At 44.0% G+C, this 21,928-nt stretch overlaps 1 protein-coding gene across 17 annotated transcripts in view; it reads right to left on the bottom strand.

The window, feature by feature from the left end:
- Positions 1 to 4,422: 4,422 nt before the first annotated feature.
- The window catches only part of WNK2 (WNK lysine deficient protein kinase 2), a 184,466-nt gene continuing 166,960 nt past the window's right edge, over positions 4,423 to 21,928 (bottom strand). For 12 of the 17 annotated variants that reach the window (XM_083795877.1, XM_083795865.1, XM_083795864.1 and 9 more), the window contains 2 exons: positions 20,780 to 21,033; positions 10,355 to 12,540 (listed from right to left, as the gene is read on the bottom strand). In XM_083795877.1, the coding sequence (XP_083652003.1) occupies positions 12,190 to 12,540; positions 20,780 to 21,033 (605 nt within the window). In that variant the 3' untranslated portion in view covers positions 10,355 to 12,189. Of the gene's footprint in view, positions 4,669 to 10,354; positions 12,541 to 20,779; positions 21,034 to 21,928 lie in introns of those variants that run through there. The other 5 variants (XM_083795876.1, XM_083795878.1, XM_083795875.1 and 2 more) reach the window with 4 other exon arrangements.

Raw genomic sequence — 21,928 nt, 5'->3', positions numbered from 1 at the left:
CCTTTACTTTTTGTCACTGGTAAGCAGTGACATTTCTCCTTCCACACTGCTAATTGCCATCTTCCTTTCATGCCATCCCTCAGCAATCAACACTCACCAGAAGATAACTGGAAACACATCCCTAGATTCTCACTGCAAGAGCAAGCACAACAGAGGCAGCGACTGACCTCGCACCGGCACGAGCAGAAGGGCCAAAACCATCCTGCTGGTGGCGTGGACGGGGCAGGAGAAGGGTGGCTTCTTCCCAAGTGCTGCCATTTTCTCCCTCCCCGCTCCCCCCAGCGTTACCAGACAGCGCCAGCCAGGTACCCGAAAACAAAGGTTTGTTCTGCCACCAATAGGCAGGCACAGCAACGCCGAGTGCCTGGTATTTATGCTTCTTTAAACCAACGCAAACTTCAGCTTAAAAAGGACAACGCAGCCAGGTTAAAATGAAAAATAACACCTCCAAATGTCAAGCTGAAGGGCTGCAAGTCCCCCTGTGCTCAAAAGCACTCCTCATGTCAGCTACTGTCAGGAGCTGACTGGAGCAGTCAACAGTCAACAGTCCTATGCAATTAGCAAATATTTGAGAATTATTCCGCTATGTTTGACATTTTAAACTGACTCCCAATTTCTATAGCTATGCTAACAGCCCCTGGATTCCTTGTTAAACATCTAACAGTCTCAAATATCGCCGTATGCCCCCAGCATCAAATCAGCATCTCACCAAATTTATTCCTCCCTTTTTTTCCAGAAATTCTTCTGCTCCAAGCACTGAAGCACCAAGAAAGTAAGGAAAGAAAATAAAACATTTACATGCGTTCTTGAATCTCACAGAAACTGTATCAGTCCAGAGGGGATTTGAAAAACTTTTCAACAGATTTTCCCTAAATCAGAAGCTATTAAAATACTGCTTCAGAAGCCTCTGTTGCAGGAAGCTAAGCTGCACTTTTAACATTTGCAATTGTTTTCTTCTATTACCACAATTTATTTTTTTTTTTGGAGAAATTTAACTGTCTTTTCCCACGTGCACAGCTGTGCTGATACTCTGAGTGCTTTCACTCCTTGCTCCAACAGCAGCCAGCCCTCCTGCCTCCAGAGGCCCTGGCCTCGCGCCGCCACCTGGACCTCGCACCCACCTGCGCCTCTCCTCGCCCTGCCCGGCGCGGTGCTGGTACCAGTGCTGTGCTTGGCATGTCCGAGAGATCAGCTGCAGTCACCACAGCTCCCTCCCCACCATGCCATGGCCACGTAACACTTTGGGACTTGCTCTGCACCTTGTGAACAGATCTTGGAGGAATCTGACGTAAATCTCCCCATTCCGCATGCCTCACGTACCTCCTCTATTAGATTTTGGGAAGCCTCGGTTCCAACCCCACAGCTGGGCTGTTTGGGTTCGGGACCATCGTTTTATCCCACCTAAGCACCCACCACGCTTGCTGCATGGACACGGAAGCTGGTGCAGCTCTACTGCCTGCTTGCACGCTCACAAAGGCCTTGCTGACAGACCCTGCTGAAAGCCCGAGCAGCTGATGCCTCCAGCCATTCCTCCGGGAGGATTACACGCTCATTAACCTCATGGAAAACCTCAAAGCCAAGGCCTAATGCTGAGGACACCCCCAGGGATTGTTGGAGAAGATAAAGATGCCCATACCAATAACCCAGGAAATCTTCATTGCAAATTATCCTGAGACTTCAGCTGTTTTACAAGCAGGTCTTGTAAATGACTTCTAAGAGTTCTACAATTTAGCTAACAACAAGTTTTTTTCTGTATGCCTCTAAACCTCATAGCTACACTGTCAATATAGATTACAAAAAATTGCTTATTTTTTTCTTAAACAGTTTTTTTTATGTTGAAAGTAATTCCAGAATACCTGGCAAGCACCAAGGAGCCCCACTCTCCTGGGCACAGCTATGCCTAGAGCAGATGAACTGGGTTGATTTCGTCGCACCCAGCACCCACCTGGAAAGGTTTATTTATTTATTTAGGTGGCATTTTTCCAGGAGGCAGCACAGGCCAGTGCGAGCCGCAGTGACTCACAGGGAGCACCGAAGAATATTTCCCAGGGCTCGGCACTGGGCAGGGGTTTGCTGGCACGTGGCGATGCCAGCAGAGTGCCCCGGGGCTCCCACGTAAGGTGCTGGGAGCCTCACAGAGTACGAGCTCCACAGTAAGGTTTCAGACCAGAGTGCCTTGAAATATTCACGGGGGCAATGATCTCAGTGAACTGCTGCAGGCGCTGCCTTTCTGTGAGCGGGTACAGGACACAGCCACCCTGTCTCAGCACTAGAGTATCGAAATCAACGTTCGTGTCAAAAAAAGGATGCCGAAAAACACCTCATTCCCAATGGCCCCTCCCCGGGCACACTGAAGCAAGGACCAGAGCTAAGGGACTCAGAACAGACTTGGGTCCCTACTAAGCTCACGGCTGGAGGCAGCGGGCACCAAGAGCACCAAGATGCACCCGAGCACGGTGCTTCCCCGCAGAGAGTCCTCCTCACCGACCCATAGGGAGCAGCGCAAGCACCCCTAGCACTCCTCAGGGCTTGTACTTCAAACTGCAGTGCCAGCATTCAGTATGTGGGCTACAGACAAAAACCGAGCAGCCTTTTGCAGAAGAGATTAACTGAAGGTAGGTGGACTTGGCAGAGGTGGGGGAAACAAACATCCAGGATTTGCTGCGGTTTTCACTCCTCACAGTTAACCCTGATGCTAATCCCTATACTTAATCTGAATACTCACAGATGATTTTTAAATACTTATCTGGAGATGGAGGCTCTTTGGCTTCCTGAAGTTGTGGCTGAGGCCATGTAGGGGCCCAAGGTGTTGCAGAAGGAGCAACAAGGATCGGGCACCAGAAAGCCTCTGGCAGAGCCCTGGAAAGCAACCAGCACCCCAGGAGGTACCAGAAAGGACCCTTTTAGGGAACAAAAATGCCAGGTGATGGCAGAGCACGTTCCTGCCGTGATCGCTGCCACAGGGACTCGTCCCAAGGCAGCACATCAGGGACATGACACTGCTGTCCTCACACAGAGCGTGCTCAGCATGCTTGTGGCAGCCCAGGGAGGATAGCAGAGACCAAAGCAGCAAACGGAGGGTGCGGTGCTCAGCGGGACCCCACAGCTCCCCCCACTCACAAGGGGAACAAGTCCGGTCCCTCCTGCCAGCAGGAAAGCCGGAGGAAAGCAGCATTTCAGCAACAGCCCTCACCACTTGTCTAGCTCCTGCTGTCACGCAGGAGATTATTTCCATTTCCTTAGACGTGGGTAGAACAGGAGGCAACACAGAAGCACAAAGCACAAACATCTATTTTGGCCCTGAGGCTTCAGCTCTGAATTTACGAGGTGTTTTAATGGTTTCTTGCTTCAGGGCTCTTGAGCTCCGAGGTGCCAGCAATAGACCTAAATCCACCCATGCTCTCAGCCGAGCTCAGGAGCAGGGGAAGCTAGCAGGTCAGAGCTGAGGTGGTAAGGAAATAGTGAACAGCAGCATCAAAATAAGATTTATTATTTAGAACTCAGAGTTGGAAGAGACAGACATGGCAGATAACAACGAAACAAAACGCCAGGCTCCAGCTACGAGAAGGGATGATAAGGAAAGGCTTGCGGGCAACTAGAAATTCTTATTTCTGTGGTACCAAAAACTGAGCGAACAGAACATCGCAGTCTGACACTGCCTAAGGGGGGAGCCACCGAAGTTTTTGGGTGCTCAGCAGCAGGTTGGAAGAGTTTGGGGCCAAAACATAACAGCAAAAGCAGCACTCTCTCCTGCTCCTCAGGAACAGCGCTAAAAGCCACCTTTCTAAAGAAAAAAACAGTTGAGTAGTCCTTTATAATAAATGATTACTCATGAGATTATTGCTACAAACAGGTCTGTACACCACCTCAGCCCAGGAGACAGGTGAAGCCTATCATCAGCAAATCAAGAAAAAGAAATGTCCCACCACATAATTTTAGCTTGTTGAAGGCACTTTAAAATCTTTTAAAAATTGCTCCAATTACTGACTCGTCTGCAGAAGGATTTTAGGCTTACATTTAAAATTAGAAGCAACTTGAGAACTGTATTCATCTCTGGCAAGAAAATATGGCTGGTCTAGAAGAAAAAGAAAGGTGGGGGGAGAAAGGAAGTGACAGTACAAAGTTACTCTACAGTGAAGTCTCTGTAGGTTTCTTTACTTGCTTTAACTAGATTTAAAATAGAGCATTCTCTTTACAGAATAACAGCTCTGACTGTGAGAAATTCACTTGGACTTGGAATTTATCTTCTTTTAACTACAACCTGAATACATGTGCCTAGCTTATTTTTTGAAAATGACTTAAATTACAATTAACTGAGTAAAACAAAAAGTATTGGAAAGAATGACTCCTCCTCCCTCTTCTCCAGAAGCTGCTCACAGGAACCTGGCTTACAACAGAAGGGAACGATTTGGAACAAAATCCTTTTCCCCCAAAATAATTTTCCTTTATTTTTGCATAACATTTTTGTATTTCCAACTATAAATAAAAAATGATTAGAAAGAAGTTACAAAATTGTGTAGAATGGACCAGAACGGCACAGAATTTCTCACACACGACAAATCATTTCCCATCTTCCTCTTCCTCCTCCTTAGCTGCAGCGGGACCTGGCGCTTGGCACCGTAGCTGCGGGGGCCATGTGTCAGTCGCTGGCGATCGCATTTTCAGAATCTAAAAAACAAAACGGCCACGTGAGATCACAGACCGCAGCGTGCCGAAGGCACTTCCACGAGAGCCACGTCAGGCACCGCACGAGAACAGAACCCGAAATCCTCACACTGAGAACGCGGCAGCACAAACGCTCCTAAAGCACCTCGCCGAGTTCTTCAGAGCAAGGTCCCCATTCGGACACGAGAGGCCACACTGATGCCCAGGGCCCACAGCAGAAGAACCAGAAGGAAGCACAATGAGCACAAGGCTGAAGCAGCAGCAGCAGCCGCCCTGGGAGCCGTTGCATGCCCCACGCTCGGTGGCACGCACTCCACCAGTGCACACCTACTGCGCTGGGGACGCATGCTGATGTCCTGCACTCCATGTCACGGCAACATGCATGCTGGTTGTGGGATCTGCAGGCATGTATGCTTTGTATATGGCATACAGCTTGCTAGATTCTTCCAGAAAAGACACGGTGAGTCTTTCAGGGCAGAAGGGAATGCAAGATGCATAGGGGAGAAGCACATTATGCAAACAGACTGTTTGGCCTAGTTCCTGAGGTGGGTTCCTTGTTTAAGGCTTTGCTATCATTAGATTCAGTCCCAGTTTCCTCCCTCCCATCTTTCTTGCTCTGCCTGTTCATAGGAAGAATTGCTTTTAAAGGAAGTAAAATTATGTCTTGGTCATCATTCTTCCGCAAGGTTCTGCTCAACAGCAGTTCTGCAGATCCACCTGAATCCACCACTGTTCTCAACAGCTGCCCGCTATTAATAACCAGTCCTGGCACAGAAGTTCATCCAGAAAAATGAAGTAAGACAAAATTAATGATCTCCAGGTAACAGGGAAAATCCTAAAGACTGCAATGGGACTTACTCCAGCCTACACAGCAGGTCAGCCATAAAGCCAAAACCAGCGAGAGCTCTCCAGGTGCCTGGCACTTGTTAGGAATCCTCACAGATACTTAGCCCACATCCCCAGAGACAACCTCTCCAATTCTAATTCTGAAGGCAGCCTGGTTTTTGACCAAAACCTGAAAGAGCAACATCAACAGCACTGAACAGATCAGTGAATTTAGCTATACTTAATTTTTTGTGCTAAGAAGAACCACAGAAAAAATTGCACCTAGCATCTTGTAGCTGCTGACTAGAGAGAAGGAAATGAGCACTAAGAAATATGTTAGGTATAGTTTTTCTAATCTAATAAACAAAATCTGAATGCTGAAGAAGTTTCTACATTATTTACAAAGTAACTGAAAGCAAACAAACAACAACACACAAGTAAATACTCTTTTGGGTTATTTTATGCCAATAACCTAAATAACATCCACTTGAGAAGGACAGGGAGCCAGTTATTTCTTTTTAAATTCCCTAAGTTTTTAGGAGATGTCAGAACTCCTGGATATCTCTGGAAAACCTCGACAGACTCCAGACCCCCCAGCACAGCAGCTCAGGGGTCTCTGGCCACATCCATCACATATCCCATAGCTCCGAGAGCGCAGCAGTGCCATGGGCGCACTCAGTGGGGCAGGCTGGGCCAGACGCTTGGAGGAGCCTTAACAAGGAAAGGCAGAGTCTGTGGATCTGCTCCTTTCCAAGAGAAAAAAAATAACAGGCAACTACAACAACATGCTAAATATATGCTGCAAATCCATACAGTGGCACTACATCAAAAGAAATTAATGCGAGTTTTCCTTCCTCAGACTTCAAAAAACCATGAGCTTGTCACAAGAATTCCACTGTTACAACAGATCCTTAATCAGACTAGGTCGTCTTCTATGCATAGCTTCTCCACACTTATCAAGGAAAATCTAAAGTTTAATGAGGCTGTGCATGTAAGAGTGAAGGCTTGAATTATGCAGCCTCTAGACTTCTCCTGTGGAAGTTATTTCAAGTGAGAAGTTTTATAGTCAAATATAGATCCAAGCACATATAGCAGCAGTCTTGATATTACACCACAAGTATCACACGGGAGGAAAAAAAAAGCAGAAAGGACCACATAATTCACAAAAGTTACTGCCTACTGCTACAAGCCTGACTTCCAGATGAATCAGTTACAAGTAATCTATTTACTGACACAGCCAACGTCAGCACCACGGTACATCCAAATCCCTCTGAGCAACAAATTCTTTCATAATGCAGAATTTGTAACCTGACAGCTCCTAAAATCCATTTCATTATGTTGCACTTCTGCAGCTTATCTGCATTAATAAAAGAACAAACACAGCCAGGGCTTGAACACCCCCTTCCTGCTGCATCCGCAGGGATGGCTCCACTGAGACCTTTGTGAAAACACAAGTACTGCTCCAGTCAAAAACCACTGGCACGCGTAAGTCACAGCACAACTCACCTCTGCTCGATGGTTAGTTTCAGCAATATAGACTGGAAAATAATGGTATTTACCAGGTTCATTCAGGAGAAACAACACAAGGATCAGCCCAGCAGTCAGCCTGCATGAATACTCAGCTGAAGCTCAGCTCAGATCTGCACTGGCGTAAGCACAAGCCAACGAGAGCCCAACACCACAAAACAAACAAACAAAAACTCATGCTGAAGGATTCAATAAATAATAAATAACCATCGCAAGAAATTTCATGTGATCATATTTTTGCTGTTTTATAAATTCAATTAGCAAGATAGTCATCCACAGAATCCCTTAGGTTGGAAAAGACCTCCAAGATCATCAAGTCCAGCTATTAACCTAGCACTGCCAGGTTTACTACTAAACCACGTCCCTGAGCACCACATCTACACGTCTTTTGAATACACCAGGGATGGTGACTCAACCGCTTCCCTGGGCAGCCTGTTCCGATGCCTCACAACTCTTTCAGTGAAAACATTTTTCCCGATATCCAACCTAAACCTCCCCTATTTGCTTGTGGACTCTGCAGAGATTTTGCCCCTGTTCAGCAAACACATCCTTCTCCAGCACAGCCATCCTTTTCCACAAACATCACCAGAAATCTGTGACTGGGAAGGACAGATGAGGAACCAGGAGAATGCAAGAAACCTCACTAAGGTATTAAGCACAGTCCCAAACTACTGCATTTGTAACTTCTGTCCCCAAGCCAACACTTTCAAAAACATTATGGAAACTCAGCTGGGGAGCCCTCAGCAGCAAACCAGAAAACTAGGCAGTTTTTTGTCGTAGTAGCTAACTTCTGAGATACCCATCTTGCTCAAAAAGACTTGAAATCTTTGCCTATTTTGAAGCAGGAGGAGGAAAGCCATGTAATGAGGTCAAGTAATTTCAGAACGGAGACTTCCGATTAAAACTCTCCAAAGCTGACTCCAAAGAATGTAGTACAGATGTTTTTCCCCACTCCAACAATGCCTGTAAGAAACTCATGCTAATTGAACAGTACCGACACAAACACGCTGAACGCAAAGCCTATGGAGCTTGCTTAGAAAAATTCTGAATGTTCTCTGAATTGAAAATACTGGGGCCACAAAAATGCCTTAATGGAAAAAGCAACTATTGAAAAAGTCAAGTTAAACTCTAACTGACTCAAAGGTATTAGTGATTTCCTTCCACAAATATCAAATGGCAAAACTTCCAATTTGATTAAGAAGTTCATCTCCAGAAATATTGGCATTTAATGTTAGGCACCTATTCCTGAATACAAATCTCTCCACGGGAGCACACAGACTGCTACACTTGGCCAGCCAACTGGCCGTTCAATTCATCATCTCGTCTTTGATAACAGTCCATGTCAAATATCTCTGAAAAAAACTAAAAGCTACATCAGACAGTGATGAAAGAGGAAAAAAGGAGAGCTTCGCAGATAGGTGTCAAGCAATAGCTAAATAATATTTACTCTTAAAGTTGTAGAACGAAGACCAGAGTTTACGCGTGAGAAAAAAAAAAAGACAGTTTTTGCATCATTCCTTTGAACAGATGCAGCGCCAGGGGGGCTGAACCAGGACCTGTGGCAGAAGAGCCCTGAAGCATGCAGGTTCCCCCAGCCTGCTCCCAGGCCAGGGATGCTGCGGTAAAACAGGATGTGATTCCGCAGCCAGATACTCCACCACGATGCGAGGCAATTGGAAAGCCTAATTAAGGGAATATGGGCAAACTTAATTTGGCATCTCTTAACTACTGGGTGCGTGACTTGGCAGCTCGAAGTACTCCTTCAATATTTTGTGCCACCCTCCAGCACTGCAGCACTGACCCCTCGGGTGCCTCCTGCTCCAGGTCAGAGCTGAGTGAAAGGAAAGGTCTCGGCCCAAGTAGTCTCACAGTCTGGCACAACAAGCAGGCTGCTGACGGCTGGCTCATGCGCTGCGGCGTGCCAGGCAGCCCTGCTGCCCGAGCAAGTACTGGTACCTGCAGTGCCTACACCCTTTCCTTTCCAAAAACTTTATGCAAAACACATGCATGTAGCTAAAAATAAAGTACTCGCTCACTGGTCCTATTTAAGTGGACTGTATTTAAGCAGACTTCCAATAAACAGTTTTGTAAGAAACAAAAATTGTTTCTTAAAGCACGAGGAAGACATCCAATGACAAACAGTAGTTTGGAGCAAGTCCCTCCCCCCCCCCTTTCAAGGATGCAGGCAAAGTGCTATGGCCAGCACCTTTGCTCACATTTTACTCAAGAAGTTGTCCCCATTTGCTTAATTGCCACCGAGGGTCAAGGCGCCCTTCAGCACGATCAAGGATAATGCAATGTAGCTGGAACTTAATGGTCGGAAGAACTGAAGCCAAGATGGCTATCAGAAAATTAAAATCACGAATATTGAAATGAAAGCATCGACCTCTGGTCCCAACACTAGCTAAAGACGCCCTAGTTAGGAACGCAGAGACTAGAAGGTTGAAAGTTTCATTTTAGAAGAGCAAACCAACACGTCTGTCTCCAAATCAAAACTGGCACCGGGAGGCCCTGTTGGTCACGTAGGCTGCACGCTGGGTGCACGCCGCATCACTGGCTCTACGCGGGTGCTCGGCGCATGCAACGCAGCCGTCTGCCTGGGAGAGGAAAGGGGAGGGGAGGAGAGAAGAGGAGAAGGTAGGGGAGGGATGCTCCTAGCAAACTGCAGTGCAGGCCTGGTGCTTGGAAACGTGCGCAGCACGCACAGCAAAGCCGTGTGGGTTGGATGCGCAGGAACACAGAAGCAGAAGTACTGAACCCCTGCCTGCACGTCCCTTCCTAACTTCTACTGCAGCCCACACCGATGGCAGCAACTGCCAGGAGCATGCATGTGGCAGACTTGTACCAGGGCCAAGTTTCATATCTGCCCTCCCTCACTTTTAAATTATGCCAAGATGAAGTTAATGGGGCTTCCCTGGTACTTTTCAGTGTAGGATGTACCCAGTCCAAACACCTCATTCACCACCTACCAAACTCTAGCATCCTCATTTGTACCATCTGAAGATACCAGCTGCTTAAAATAACCCATTTACTGTTCTGGTCTGGCCTGCTCTGCAGCAGCAGAACACCAGAAATACCGCAGCAGCAGGGAGGTCTCAAGCAACGCAGCCTGCGAGTTGGCACCACACCACTTCTGGTGCACACTTTCACGTCTACAGCTGCAGGAGGTGGGACATGGCAGCTCTGGGCACAGGCTGAGGAACAGCAAAGGCATTGCATCTGCTCTTTACGCACAAGACAAAGGATAGCAGTCTGGAAAACAAACGCAGAGTTACCCGGGAGAGCTGGGAATTAATACGCTTCTACGTTTCAGAAAAACACTGGGGTTTTCACACAGTTTTCAAGCACAAAATGTTTATTTTTCTTCTTTTTAATCTATACAATTTCTTGGGCCTTTTAGTGCCACTGACTTTGTCAGTATACAAGGGATGGACTATACAACAGGCAATAGCGACATAAACTGTAAGATTCAGTGCAAGCTGAAGGAAAACTGGTGTGAGAACATATTTTCCGTGTTTGCTCATGAAGCATACAGACATGAATCTAAAAAACCCAAACAAATTAAAAGATACATGTTACAGAGAACAGAAATCTCTTACTACAGTAAGTATTTTGCCCAGGCAGAAGACTCTGCATAATTGTCTATAAAATTCAATTCTAACTGAATTGATGGAATAATATATTCAAAGGGTACAAACAAAATAATTTAGACAGATATAATGCTCAAAGTACAATAGAACTATACAATTCACAGCTTGGCAGCACAAGACATCTCTGCCCGTCAGCAGACAGTATAGAATGTCATTGCAGTAGAGATACAGAGCAACGCGCCTCCAAATTTGACTGCATGTTTTGTTACCTGTGCCTGTAATGATGGCCCTTAGTGCTTTCTATTAAAATGAAACTTACCATCAGCAAATCAGTTTTACCGGTTATCTTGTGCCTTTAGACTGAGAGGTGCAGATGTAGACTCTATGCACAGTAAAATGGGCAAAAAGCAACTTGCAAACAGGAGAGAGGTGTCCATGCCACCTACAGTACAAACTTAATTAAAAAAAAAAATCAAAAGGTGGTGAGACTCCAAAACTGAAGCATTCATTGGTCATATAGGAAAAAAGAAAAATAAAAGCTTCACATTTTTATTCCACTTCGATGTGAACATGGTTAGCACTTCAGTGACAAAACCCCATTCTTAACCTCGGCTGCTGAACTGAAGGCAGAGCGCACGCACGTGCTGTACTTACACGGCTCTTACAGGGACCTGGGGACGTGCTCCTGTGATCGAGGTTTCAGTTAGAATTTTCACTTAGGAAACATGCATGGCTTTGTAATTTAACTAAATTATAAAAGCCCAGTAGGGGAAAGAAAACATAGTCCGATTCGGTGCTGATCTGGAAGAAAACAGTATTTGCCTGCCTGTTATGAAGTAAGTTGCCGTCTACAGCAACTTCACCAGAGACTGCGTAAGGGAATGAATTGCACTGCCCGAAGGAAGCTATTACCTGTTCTTATATACAACTGACTGGGATCATCCTGTAAATGCTCCTACTTTAAAATGTGCATTTGACTACTCCTCGTACAAACACAAATAAATTTCGATCAGTATCTCAAACAAATCTCACCTCACAATTTTTTTTGAAAGCCTCAGCAATGAAAATTCAACCCATGAATTAAAAGTGAAGCATTTACAGCAGAATGAAACTGATGAAGAACTTCAACTGTAAACCTTCGATATCATTGCAAATAAAAAGAACTTTAACTCACAAGCAAATTGTAAATAAAATACACCTTTCAAATATTTGTATATCTCTTTCCAGCTGGAACTGAAAAGCTTATATTCAAGGCACTGTACTCCTGCAGGGTTAGTACAATTTGCTAGTCATCAATTCAAGTACATCAACTTTAAGGATTGCAAGTGTAAAACATCAGAACACAACATAATAAAGTGTCTTTAGCAATGAAATATATGCAAATATTGCCATAACAACAACCGATCTTTTGTGAAAACCCTTCACAGTGATTGCTTGATGCGGTGTATGGCTGTGTATGCTAGCAGGCCTGGCCTGGGGCCAGCAGCAGACCCACACCTCTTCCGACACGTATGGCAGCTACAGATCAAACACTCCACGTTACAACGTCGAAATCGTCGTCACCTATCAACAGGCAACAGAGCTATGTCGTTCTCATGTGTGGGCCCGGCGGGTCGGCCGCGGGCTGCTGCAGCGGCACGGGGTACATCTGCAAGCAAGTTTTGCCGAGAGCCGAGAAGCGAGCAAGGCTCTGCCCTCCTACCAGCCCCGGCCGCGCTGCCGCCCCTGACCACTGCACTCCGTAAAGCGGCGTAGGGAACACTCCTCCGTATTGACAAAGAGGCATCACATAGGGCGTTACTGGGCCAGAAAGGGTAGTACCTGGCATAGGCACTGGCAGGGATGGTGAAACTCCAGGAGTTAGTGCAGCTGACATGGGGCAAGACACTGGAACAATGCACCTTTTCCCCAATCCTGTTCTTACTGAATTAACCTACAAAAAGAAAAATAAAAAAGCATGGCTATTAAGCTTCTATTTTCCTAACTGCAGGACGCAGCGCTGTCATGCACGGAGAGGACGGCTCGTTTCTGGCCCGCTGGCAGCAGCAAGTAGCTCCCACGCCTGCGCTGCTCCCTCCAGCAGCACGATCCAGCCCCAGCCCGCAGGGCCTCTTGTTGTCTGCACACACTGGTGGTGGTGATTTTTTACTTTTGTTTTTTGAAAATTAACAGCAAAGGTTGATATAGGGAGGAGGGGAAGGGTGTACTATTGAAGGAGCCAGGAGATATCACTGAACAGGTGAGAACATAATGCCACAAAATCTGTGAAAAACCTCCACTGTCCATAGTAGCCCTGTTATCCCTCCTTACTACTGGATATCATCCACAGAAGTAAATGAAGCAAGCCAAATGCAAAATATTAAACCAAATCTCATACTGAACTTATATCCCTTCCCAAAGCAGGTTTTCAAAAATCCAGCAAGTATTTCTGTAGAAGGGTATTTGTGCTCGCTGAACTAAGGGTGGCAAGAATGGAAAGAGATTTTCCACGGAGGTTAAATATCCATGCAACATCCAGTGCTGGTGGTGGCTGCGATCAGGTCAGGTAAATGAGCAAGGACCCAGCAGGAGCTGATCCTGCCCCAGGGGCTGCTGGAGTCAGTCCCACTATTTTGCTAAGATTCTATTAGCATTCACTTCAAATATTCTGCTTTTGCATGCTAGGCTCAAGGAAAGAGCTTTCCTCCTAAACATGGGGATGGCAGGGCTTCCCGAATTATATGCTTCGTAACGCACAATGCCACAGAAACAATAATTACACAAAATGCTGCCCGGTCTCTCTCTGGATGGGATTTACAATGTTTCCTCGCATTTTAAATTCCACGTAATTCACAACTCCCTGCCATGGTTCCCACCAAGCCAGCACCTATTCATGACATAAACAATACTCTTTCAGTTTGGGAGTATCCCATTAATATCAAAATATTTCACATTAAACTAATAAAATTGGCATGAAGGTTAAATTTCAGAGGAGACATGAATATATGTATAAGACTGTGTGGAATGCTTACTCTAAGTTTCTGGTTTTAGTCTCTCATCTCAATTAAAAATCAAAATGGCAACGATACTCTGATTTACTGATATGGGGCATTAACCTGTGATCTAGAGTGAATTTCAGAAAACCCCAAAAATATCCAATACCCTTCATTGCTTCACTACCTCCAGTTCTAATCTGAAATTTGAATCTGATGGTGAGCATCAAACTAAGAGAAAATGCTACTTTGGTATAGTGAATGCTAAATCACTAATGTATAAAAATCCACCAAAACTAACAGCAGAATCCAAAGAACAATAAACAGAGGAACTAGGTACATATAAATTTATAAGATGTGATGACATCTTTAAGCTATTATTATAACCATGCTTTAACATCCTCAAAATGATGGTTTCCACCAAACTAGACAGCTTTGAGTGGTTGACAAAGGATAGCTGTAAAGGTACCTAACCAAAATATGCAATTTCTTATAGAACCCATAGATTTATAATGTAGCACTGAAAACGTAAGGTGGCATTTTAAATCATTTACAGGACATTTTAGGTCCTGTTTAAACATTATAACCGGCAAAAGCTTTTTCTCAGATATTTTCAAATGCTGAGAAATCTACTTCTACCCAATTCTTTATCCTTTCTTTCTCAGCTACATTCCTCAGTGAAGCAGCAGCTATATTTAAGACTATCTATGTGCAGCCACGAATAAAGTGTCATCACGCTGCAAACCCAAACATTACACATACACATTAAAATCTGTTTGTGTCGTGACAAATGCATATTCACGATTTAAGGTTGCTTCCTCTACCTTCGCGTGCTTCAGACAAGCAAATCACACACCATGAGAGGCAACACGACACCTAGCTCCTGCGTCTTCCCCTGTGCAGAAGCCCTTTCGTCAAAACCATTTTTAAACCGTGACTGTTGGACCATCTGTAATGAATCGATACCGATGGAGGCTGAAACAACGCTTCCTCCAGCATGCCAATACTGACCGGAACATCAAGATCAGCAAGCACCGGTATGGTCCTCAAAACACACAAGGAGTTATGTTCCCTAGCTTTAGGAAAGCCATGGAGACTGCAGTCACCTTGCTGACAAAATTCAAAGCTCCCCACTTGCTTGGGTGTCCTCTCTTGGTAGCTATCATCCCGTCATTTTTGCAAGATTGCTCAAAAAGTTCAAGTTCTGGTATCAGCAGCTGATTCCAAAATGTGCAGCGGTTACTAAGCACTATGACACACTACGTCCTAGTGACAACAAGGCTTCAGTTTCCACAGCATCTTCTGGGCTTTGGTGCTCTACCTGCAGCTTGAAGCTGGGTGCAGATCAGTTACTTCATACTGAAGCTATCTTGGGAATTGAAAGCAAGAGGTACAATATCAGAATCCTGCAACAGCTCAAGCAGCCCGTGTTTAGAGGTCACTGAAAACAGATTGTTCTAACAATAGCCCGCATTCATACTTTTTTTTTTTTATTAATCCTAATTTTCCTGCAGGAAGGTGAAGTAAAAGTGGTGTTTTTCCTTTCTAATTCAACTTTAGATGATGAAACACTAGCAATGCAGAATGAGATTACAGGACTTAGCTAACTATGGATGGCATTACTTCATTTGTAATATTACAATATTAATTACTTCTGTTTGTTCTGCTGCCTGTCTAGAGCTCTGTAACATCAGCTGACCTGGCCATAAGCATGCTGAATTGACAGACACTTTCAAACTTGATGAATTTGCACAAGCAGTGCAAAATTTACACCTGTCATCACCACATAAAGTAAGTGTCTGCTAGAGATACTTAACAGGGATTTTAAAATTGTTATTATTTTTTTTTGGAAGGAAGAAGAGGTTGATATCCTAAAACGTATTCTATGTTGAACAGGAAGGGAGGTTTTGTTCTCCCCCTCTTTCCCTCTGCATCTGAATTAGCCCTTTCTACAGAAGCAATATACTTAATGAACATACATCACCACACGAAGAGCGCTTAACCACTTCACTATCTAAGGGGAAAGCCTTGAAAGGGGACCCACACAGACACGGGCACCTAGGGCTGCATCTCTGCCCACTGCCTTCCACCTGCTCGCTCGCCGCCCCCCTGCATCAAACCCTGCCCCAAGGGCTCACACACATCCCTGCCAGCTACCAACACCTTCGTGCTCCTGCTCCCCAGATGTCTGCTTCTTACTGCCAGTCTTCACTTTGCTGCCATTTGCTCCTGGTCCCCAAACCATACATGTTCATTTGGAGAATAAGAATAATATACACATGAACAAGAACATACACAAGAAACATATGTGAAAACAAAACACACCCCAACTGGACAAAAGCTATGGTAGTACAGAAAAAAGTATCTTTCTTTGGACTCATTTTTTCAATTCTCTGCCTTGTCATCATGTGTCACCAAGCTCTAAATTTCCCCTTTAGCAATATTCATAGCTACACTACTGTGAATGTATATAGCTAATAGTTATGTATTACCTATAAATTTATAAATATTTGTTTTTACGTTAGAACAGATGAAACCAGCTAATTCTGCTGTGAAACCATAACTATCACAACACATTCTAAAAAAGAAGGATTTAAATATTTTTTCTTTCAGCTGCATGTTGACGGCTATGTATTAGCATTACTGTTGTACTTCTGCACAGCCCAACTACCACTGAAATGAAACCGAATAACAGAACAGGTTAGTGCTGGCTGCCAGCACGAGCAGGGCAAGGATGCTAATACTTGTTTATCACCCTTTTCCAGTTTACTGAAAACCCAAAGTTACGAGGTGTTACTAAAGATTTGTGTTTGTATCCTTCCAGGCTCCTGGAAAGCTATTCTGACATTCAGAGCGAGAAAGCAGCTCTGAACAGCTCCAAGCACAGATTCATCATATTTTTATTATTCTTTCAATCCAATGGACATGGAAGACACAGTAAAAGGTGTTAATAGTCCTTCTGCTCTGTTTTCACATCTGTAGCTATCTCCAGAGCACCTGCTTCCCAGGCAGCCAGCTCATTAAAACCAAGATGTACTAAATGCAAACAGATGTGCAGCTATTACTGACAGTGCCTAAACCACAGCACACGTCACTGACTGACACAGACCCGCATGCTTCACAGAAACAGCCGCGTTATTGACTCAGAGCACGTTTACAGCTTTTTTTTGGTAATAGGTTTTTCTTTAAAACCCACGTAGGCATGTCACAGTATGAGGGAAGAAAACATTTTTGCTACACCTTTTACTCCCAGGCATCCTCAGATAATACCTTTAAGCACACAATATCCAGTACTCTTTACATGCAAAGCAGCTCACGTTCCTAGACGGCGGTAACCACGATTACCTGGAAGAAAGAATTATTTCATCATGCCTTCGACATGGATGAGCATGCAAGAAATAGCTATTTTCAGGCAGTTTGACTTTAATTTTTCCTAGTATCTCCTACTACCTTTCAAATTACTGAAAATGAGAATCCATTCATGTTTCCATGCTCACATAAAACCTCTGAAGAGGAACATCTCAGTGCTCTTGTAATAGAATTGGAAGCCTGAAGGTTCCCCCACAAGCTTCTATGTATCAAGATTTGCAGCCAAACTGACAGGCAATTTTTTGCTGATGGAATTGTCACTTCCAGAGAAATAAAGCAGAATTTCAAGTCTACTCTTGCATCCCAATTATTTTATTGCTTTCTATACTCTGACAACAAAGAGGAAGAAAATAAAACCACTAACTCTTGAGGCAGCTTATTAAACACTCCATTAATTTCTCTTCTGAGCCAATTTCCACCTTAAAAAGTAGCCTTAGTTAAAAAAAAAAAAAGATACCAATAACATATAGTATTCACACAGCAAACAATTTGCTGCTGTTCATTAGAAGCATCTTCGGGGGAGGGAGGAGGAGGGGGAGAGGGACAAATCCAAAAACCAGAACACCTCAGGAAAGTTGTGATCAGTATGTTATCAGGAAAGTTAGTTCTCTGTTTCCACAGTGAAAGACCTGAAAACAGCCAAACTACCTTATGTATTGATAGCAGTGGTCGGACAGCAGGAGAAAAACAACCAACAAATGTACCCCTATGGATGTTTTGTTGCAGTTTTACTTTAGCCTAGAGATTGGGAAAACGAACACAGAAGAAAGGGGCCATCTGGTCCGATGCCTTCTTGGTCATACTTTGTGTAACACAAGTCCCAAACCTGCACCCCAGGAAGATGCCCATCAGCTACATGGAGGAGCTCTGCATGGTGCTGAGTCCCGGGGCTTTCCCTAGAGCCAACAGAGCACTATGGGATAATTCACGTTGCTTCTACTCCTGTTTAAAAGCTCTTCAAGCTTGGACATCTTTCTTTCCAATAAATTCCAGAGGATATTTCAAAACAAAGGCATTAACACCGCCTCCTGGCCCTCATTGCCAAGTGTGACACTGGACCAGCATTAGCTTCTCCCACAACAAAATACCCAGTTTGAAGGTAGGAGGCAACCTGCTCTCCTGCTTTGCTGCTTATTTGTTCAAATGTTTAGCCATTGGCACTGCCAAAAAAAAAATAAAAATAAAGAGCTAAGTAACACCACATTTCCAATTTATCTAGCCTTTATTTCCAACATAAAGCTTTTTTTTTTTTTTTTTTATAACTTTCTCTGGTGGGCTGGAAATCTGTTTAGTGCTCCTCAATTCTTTTATTGCAAAGGTATTCTTGTATTTAACCAAAAGGAAAACAAAAAGATGGTGTTAACAGATGGACTGAAGAAGAACAGCCTGAGCTTTATATTCTCCCTGTCAGGAAACTATTTTTTCCTTCCTTTATGTGACTTCCTGAGTTCTTTTTGCCTAATACCTTTTTAAAACATGGACTCAACACTGATTTAGTGCAAGTATAACATCTCCCCATATAACTCATTACTCCAAGAACTGGCATTTTTGGGTCACTTGTCTGGCTGGCCAGGCTAAGTGTCCTTCCTCACAGTTTCCCCCCTGCTCTTTGGGCTATTCTTCTCCTAACACTGTGAAGCATTCTCCTGCCTTCGCTTCAAGATCTCCTCTAGGGTGAATTTGAAAAGGCACAAACAGCAGAATGATGCTCAAGTTCCAGAACAGCCTTTGTACTGTCCTAAAAGTCTTTTAAATCACATCCGTGGCCCTGTTTTCTGCTTCTCCTCCCTGAGAGGGAGGATGGATGCAGCACAGCGGCAGCTCCTGCTCCCTGCACAGGACGGTGCAATTCAGAGGGGCTCGTCTGTATCGGAAGGTCCAAAATCATCTGTGGCACGCTCTGCCATCCTCGCGGCCAAAACACCCCAGCAATAACCTTAAGCACACTAGGCAGATTTGCTGTCTACCTCTTCTGCAGCCCCACTCCCATAGTAGGCCTTGGTGCATAAAATGATCCAGGGCAAGCTGGCGCAGTGCTTGTAGTCTGCCTGAAAGCTTTCCAAGCAGCAAGTGGCAACGTGAACTGAAGAGCAGGGAATCCCAACCTTTCTATTTCTAAGTTCTTTGTAAACAATCTGAGTTACTTCAGCCTCGTTCATTCCTTGGAACAACAGGCATATTCTAGAAAAGCACAAACCTTCTAAAACCAGCGTGTCAAGACAAGGATGTTCCTGTTCTCTCAAAGAGACATTCTGCCTTTTCCACAGGCTTGAAACAGCACATAGCAGAAGGGAAAATTAACCCTAAATTGATGTTAACAGCCCATTTAGATAAGAAAAATAACCACTCGCTTTTCCAGAGTTGAAAATAGGTAAAACACCCCCACCAAATACTTCAATCTATCACACTAGTCTCAGGGAAAAGAAATCAAGGTGCAAAAAAGCACACTGAAAAGAATAAGAAGTGACTTAAAGGGATCAAAATCCTGTGCCCTCACCATCACTTTCTAAAGCACCTCCAGAAACCTTTAATTTGTATTTACTAACATCCTCTTTGACCTGTTTTGTGAGTACTAATAGGGTCTTAAGTTGCTGTTGCTACTACACCAAACACTTTTATGCTGTTCAAACCATCACTACATAGCAGGGTTATTTTCTCTCTGTTTTTTGTTCGTTTATGGTCACTAGGAATTGATGTAAAATTGCTTAATAAACTTACAGAAATGTTTTTTTTTCCTGTGAAGTCAGTGATCTACCAACTCAGAAACCAGCAGGTAGCAAGGCAGACACAGCAGCAAGTCCCTGCTTCAGCAAGTTTCACCTCCTGAACAGCTACACAGCTGCCCTGCTGCATACAAATGCCTTTTCCCTTCTACACACTGAATAGGCAATGGATTTCTGCTCAGGTCCAGTTATCTTGTTTTTCAGTTATTATTATCAGGTATTATATTCAAGCAGTCTCTCATTAGTTTTGTTTTCACTGTTTGTTTGCCTTTAAAATTATTTTCCTCTACTTTGGCTCAATTTCCACTCTTTCAAAAAATGAATCCAGCAAAAGTGATTAGTCAACAAACCACCCATCTGTGAGGAGGAGGAAGGAGTCTGGAAAACCGGACCAGGGTGGGAGAGGACTGTAAATTGGGATTCATTCGCTTTTGTGCCTGCCTCTGTATCATCACACAGTCATAAAAACAAGAGCTAAACACAGACACAAACACACGTCACAACGTTGTTTTCCTGCTACTGAAAATGAGAGTGGATGAATGGGGGCACTTTTAATTCCCATTTTATTGTAGTTTACTTTCACAGAATTTCTGTTTTCATGAGGCAGAGAGCCTTAGAGATGCACAAGTTTAGCACTGCACAGTGCAGCACAACAAGCAAGGGTAAGAACAAAATCTGTCTGTCCCATAATCTCAGCACGGCATCCACACCGCTTCTGCTAAAACAAAAGCTTGCTGCCACCAAGCCACTAGCCCAGCCACTGTTCTGCCTAAGGAAGATTCGTGTTAAATATCAAGAAAAAGAAAATTTTAGCAATAGTAAAAACTTAAAGAACATATGGTTGATGGTACGAGTATTGCTGTATATTTCTGTTAATGAGTAGTTTGCAATTAAAAAAAATATATTTATATACATATTGCAGCCCATGTATCTCCCAATATTATTCCAAATTTTTAAAAATCTATTTTAGAACTTAATGAAAAGAGTTGGACATTTATACGAAGCATCTATTTGATGTAATTTAGTTTATGTCCTCCTCCAAATCTGAGTTCTGCAAAGGCTTTCAGACACATAGCAAAAGGTATTTTCTTCAAGGAGTGCCACTTACTCCACATGTCTCATTCTGTGTTTGCATGGGATTAGGCTTTGGCTCCATGTCCTGCCTTTTTTGGTTCTGCTTCAGTTGGTTTAAAGAAGGTTTTGCCTGTGCAGCTCCAACAGTTTTGCTTGTCCACTGGTCAACCAGCTTGTGCAGATCGTCTGTGAAGGTTCCCTTCTTGTTGTTACTGTTGTTGGCCTGAACCTGCAGAGTTGATTGCGGGAGGGGCTCAGGACACGTTACAAGACTGTTTGTGGAGGATCCTGGAAAATCACACACAAAGAAAGTTGACAATGGCATCTCCGTCTCACCACTTTGCTGCTCAAACAGTTTCTCACATACTGCGATTAATCAAATGGTGGCATTTCTGACTTAGCCTTCCCCCTCCTTTCTACAGAACACCTTTGCTTAAAGAAATGGTCCAGGTCCAATGCATTCATATTTGCAATTACATGACCTTACCTGAGCCACTAGCTGTAGTACGCAAAACTTCTCTCTAGCTGAAATTAACGACCAAGAGAGAAGAAACAACTCATTCCCAGTAACACTGACCTCCTAAGGCTTGCAAAGTGTCTTCATGGAAGACTACCACAAGAGTGCGAGGCAGCGTGTTACTTGCTAAAGCTGCGTGCATTTTAAAAATGAATTTACCATCTATTTTACTTTGATAAGTTTACTGTCCTCCTGGAAAAACTCAATTACCGTACAGGTTACGAGTACAGCTGGCTACTCTGCCTCAGAGGCTCTGGGAACCCGCAGCCTCTCTGCGCTAGGACCATTTTTGCTGTCGTCTTCACGTTTTGGAAAAAAACATCAGGACCATGAGTGCACAGAAGAAAGAGGAGAGAGGAGGACGTAAGTGGGTGTTTGAGTTTCTGAAACAAAGATATAGATACAGAACTTCTGGGATAGGTGAGAACAGACAGGAAGAGTATTGACAGAGATTTAATTTTATAGGCTCACATTTTTTTTCTATTTTTTACAGAAATAACATCCTATTTATCTGTTGGCAACTACAAGTCTGACACAGCAAGATCAGCAGTGAACAGCAACCAAAGGTGCCTGAATTTGACCCGAACAGAAACTATAAAGTAACTTTCTGCAAACAGTTTTGATGCATCTACGTATTTTAAATAAAGACCATCTCTCCAAGCAAAA

The sequence above is a fragment of the Anser anser genome (genome assembly GCF_964211835.1).
Source record: "Anser anser genome assembly, chromosome: 12".
NCBI classification, from domain to species: Eukaryota; Metazoa; Chordata; class Aves; order Anseriformes; family Anatidae; genus Anser; species Anser anser.
Note: the sequence above shows the minus strand (reverse complement) of the source record. Positions and strands in the feature narration are given on the sequence as shown.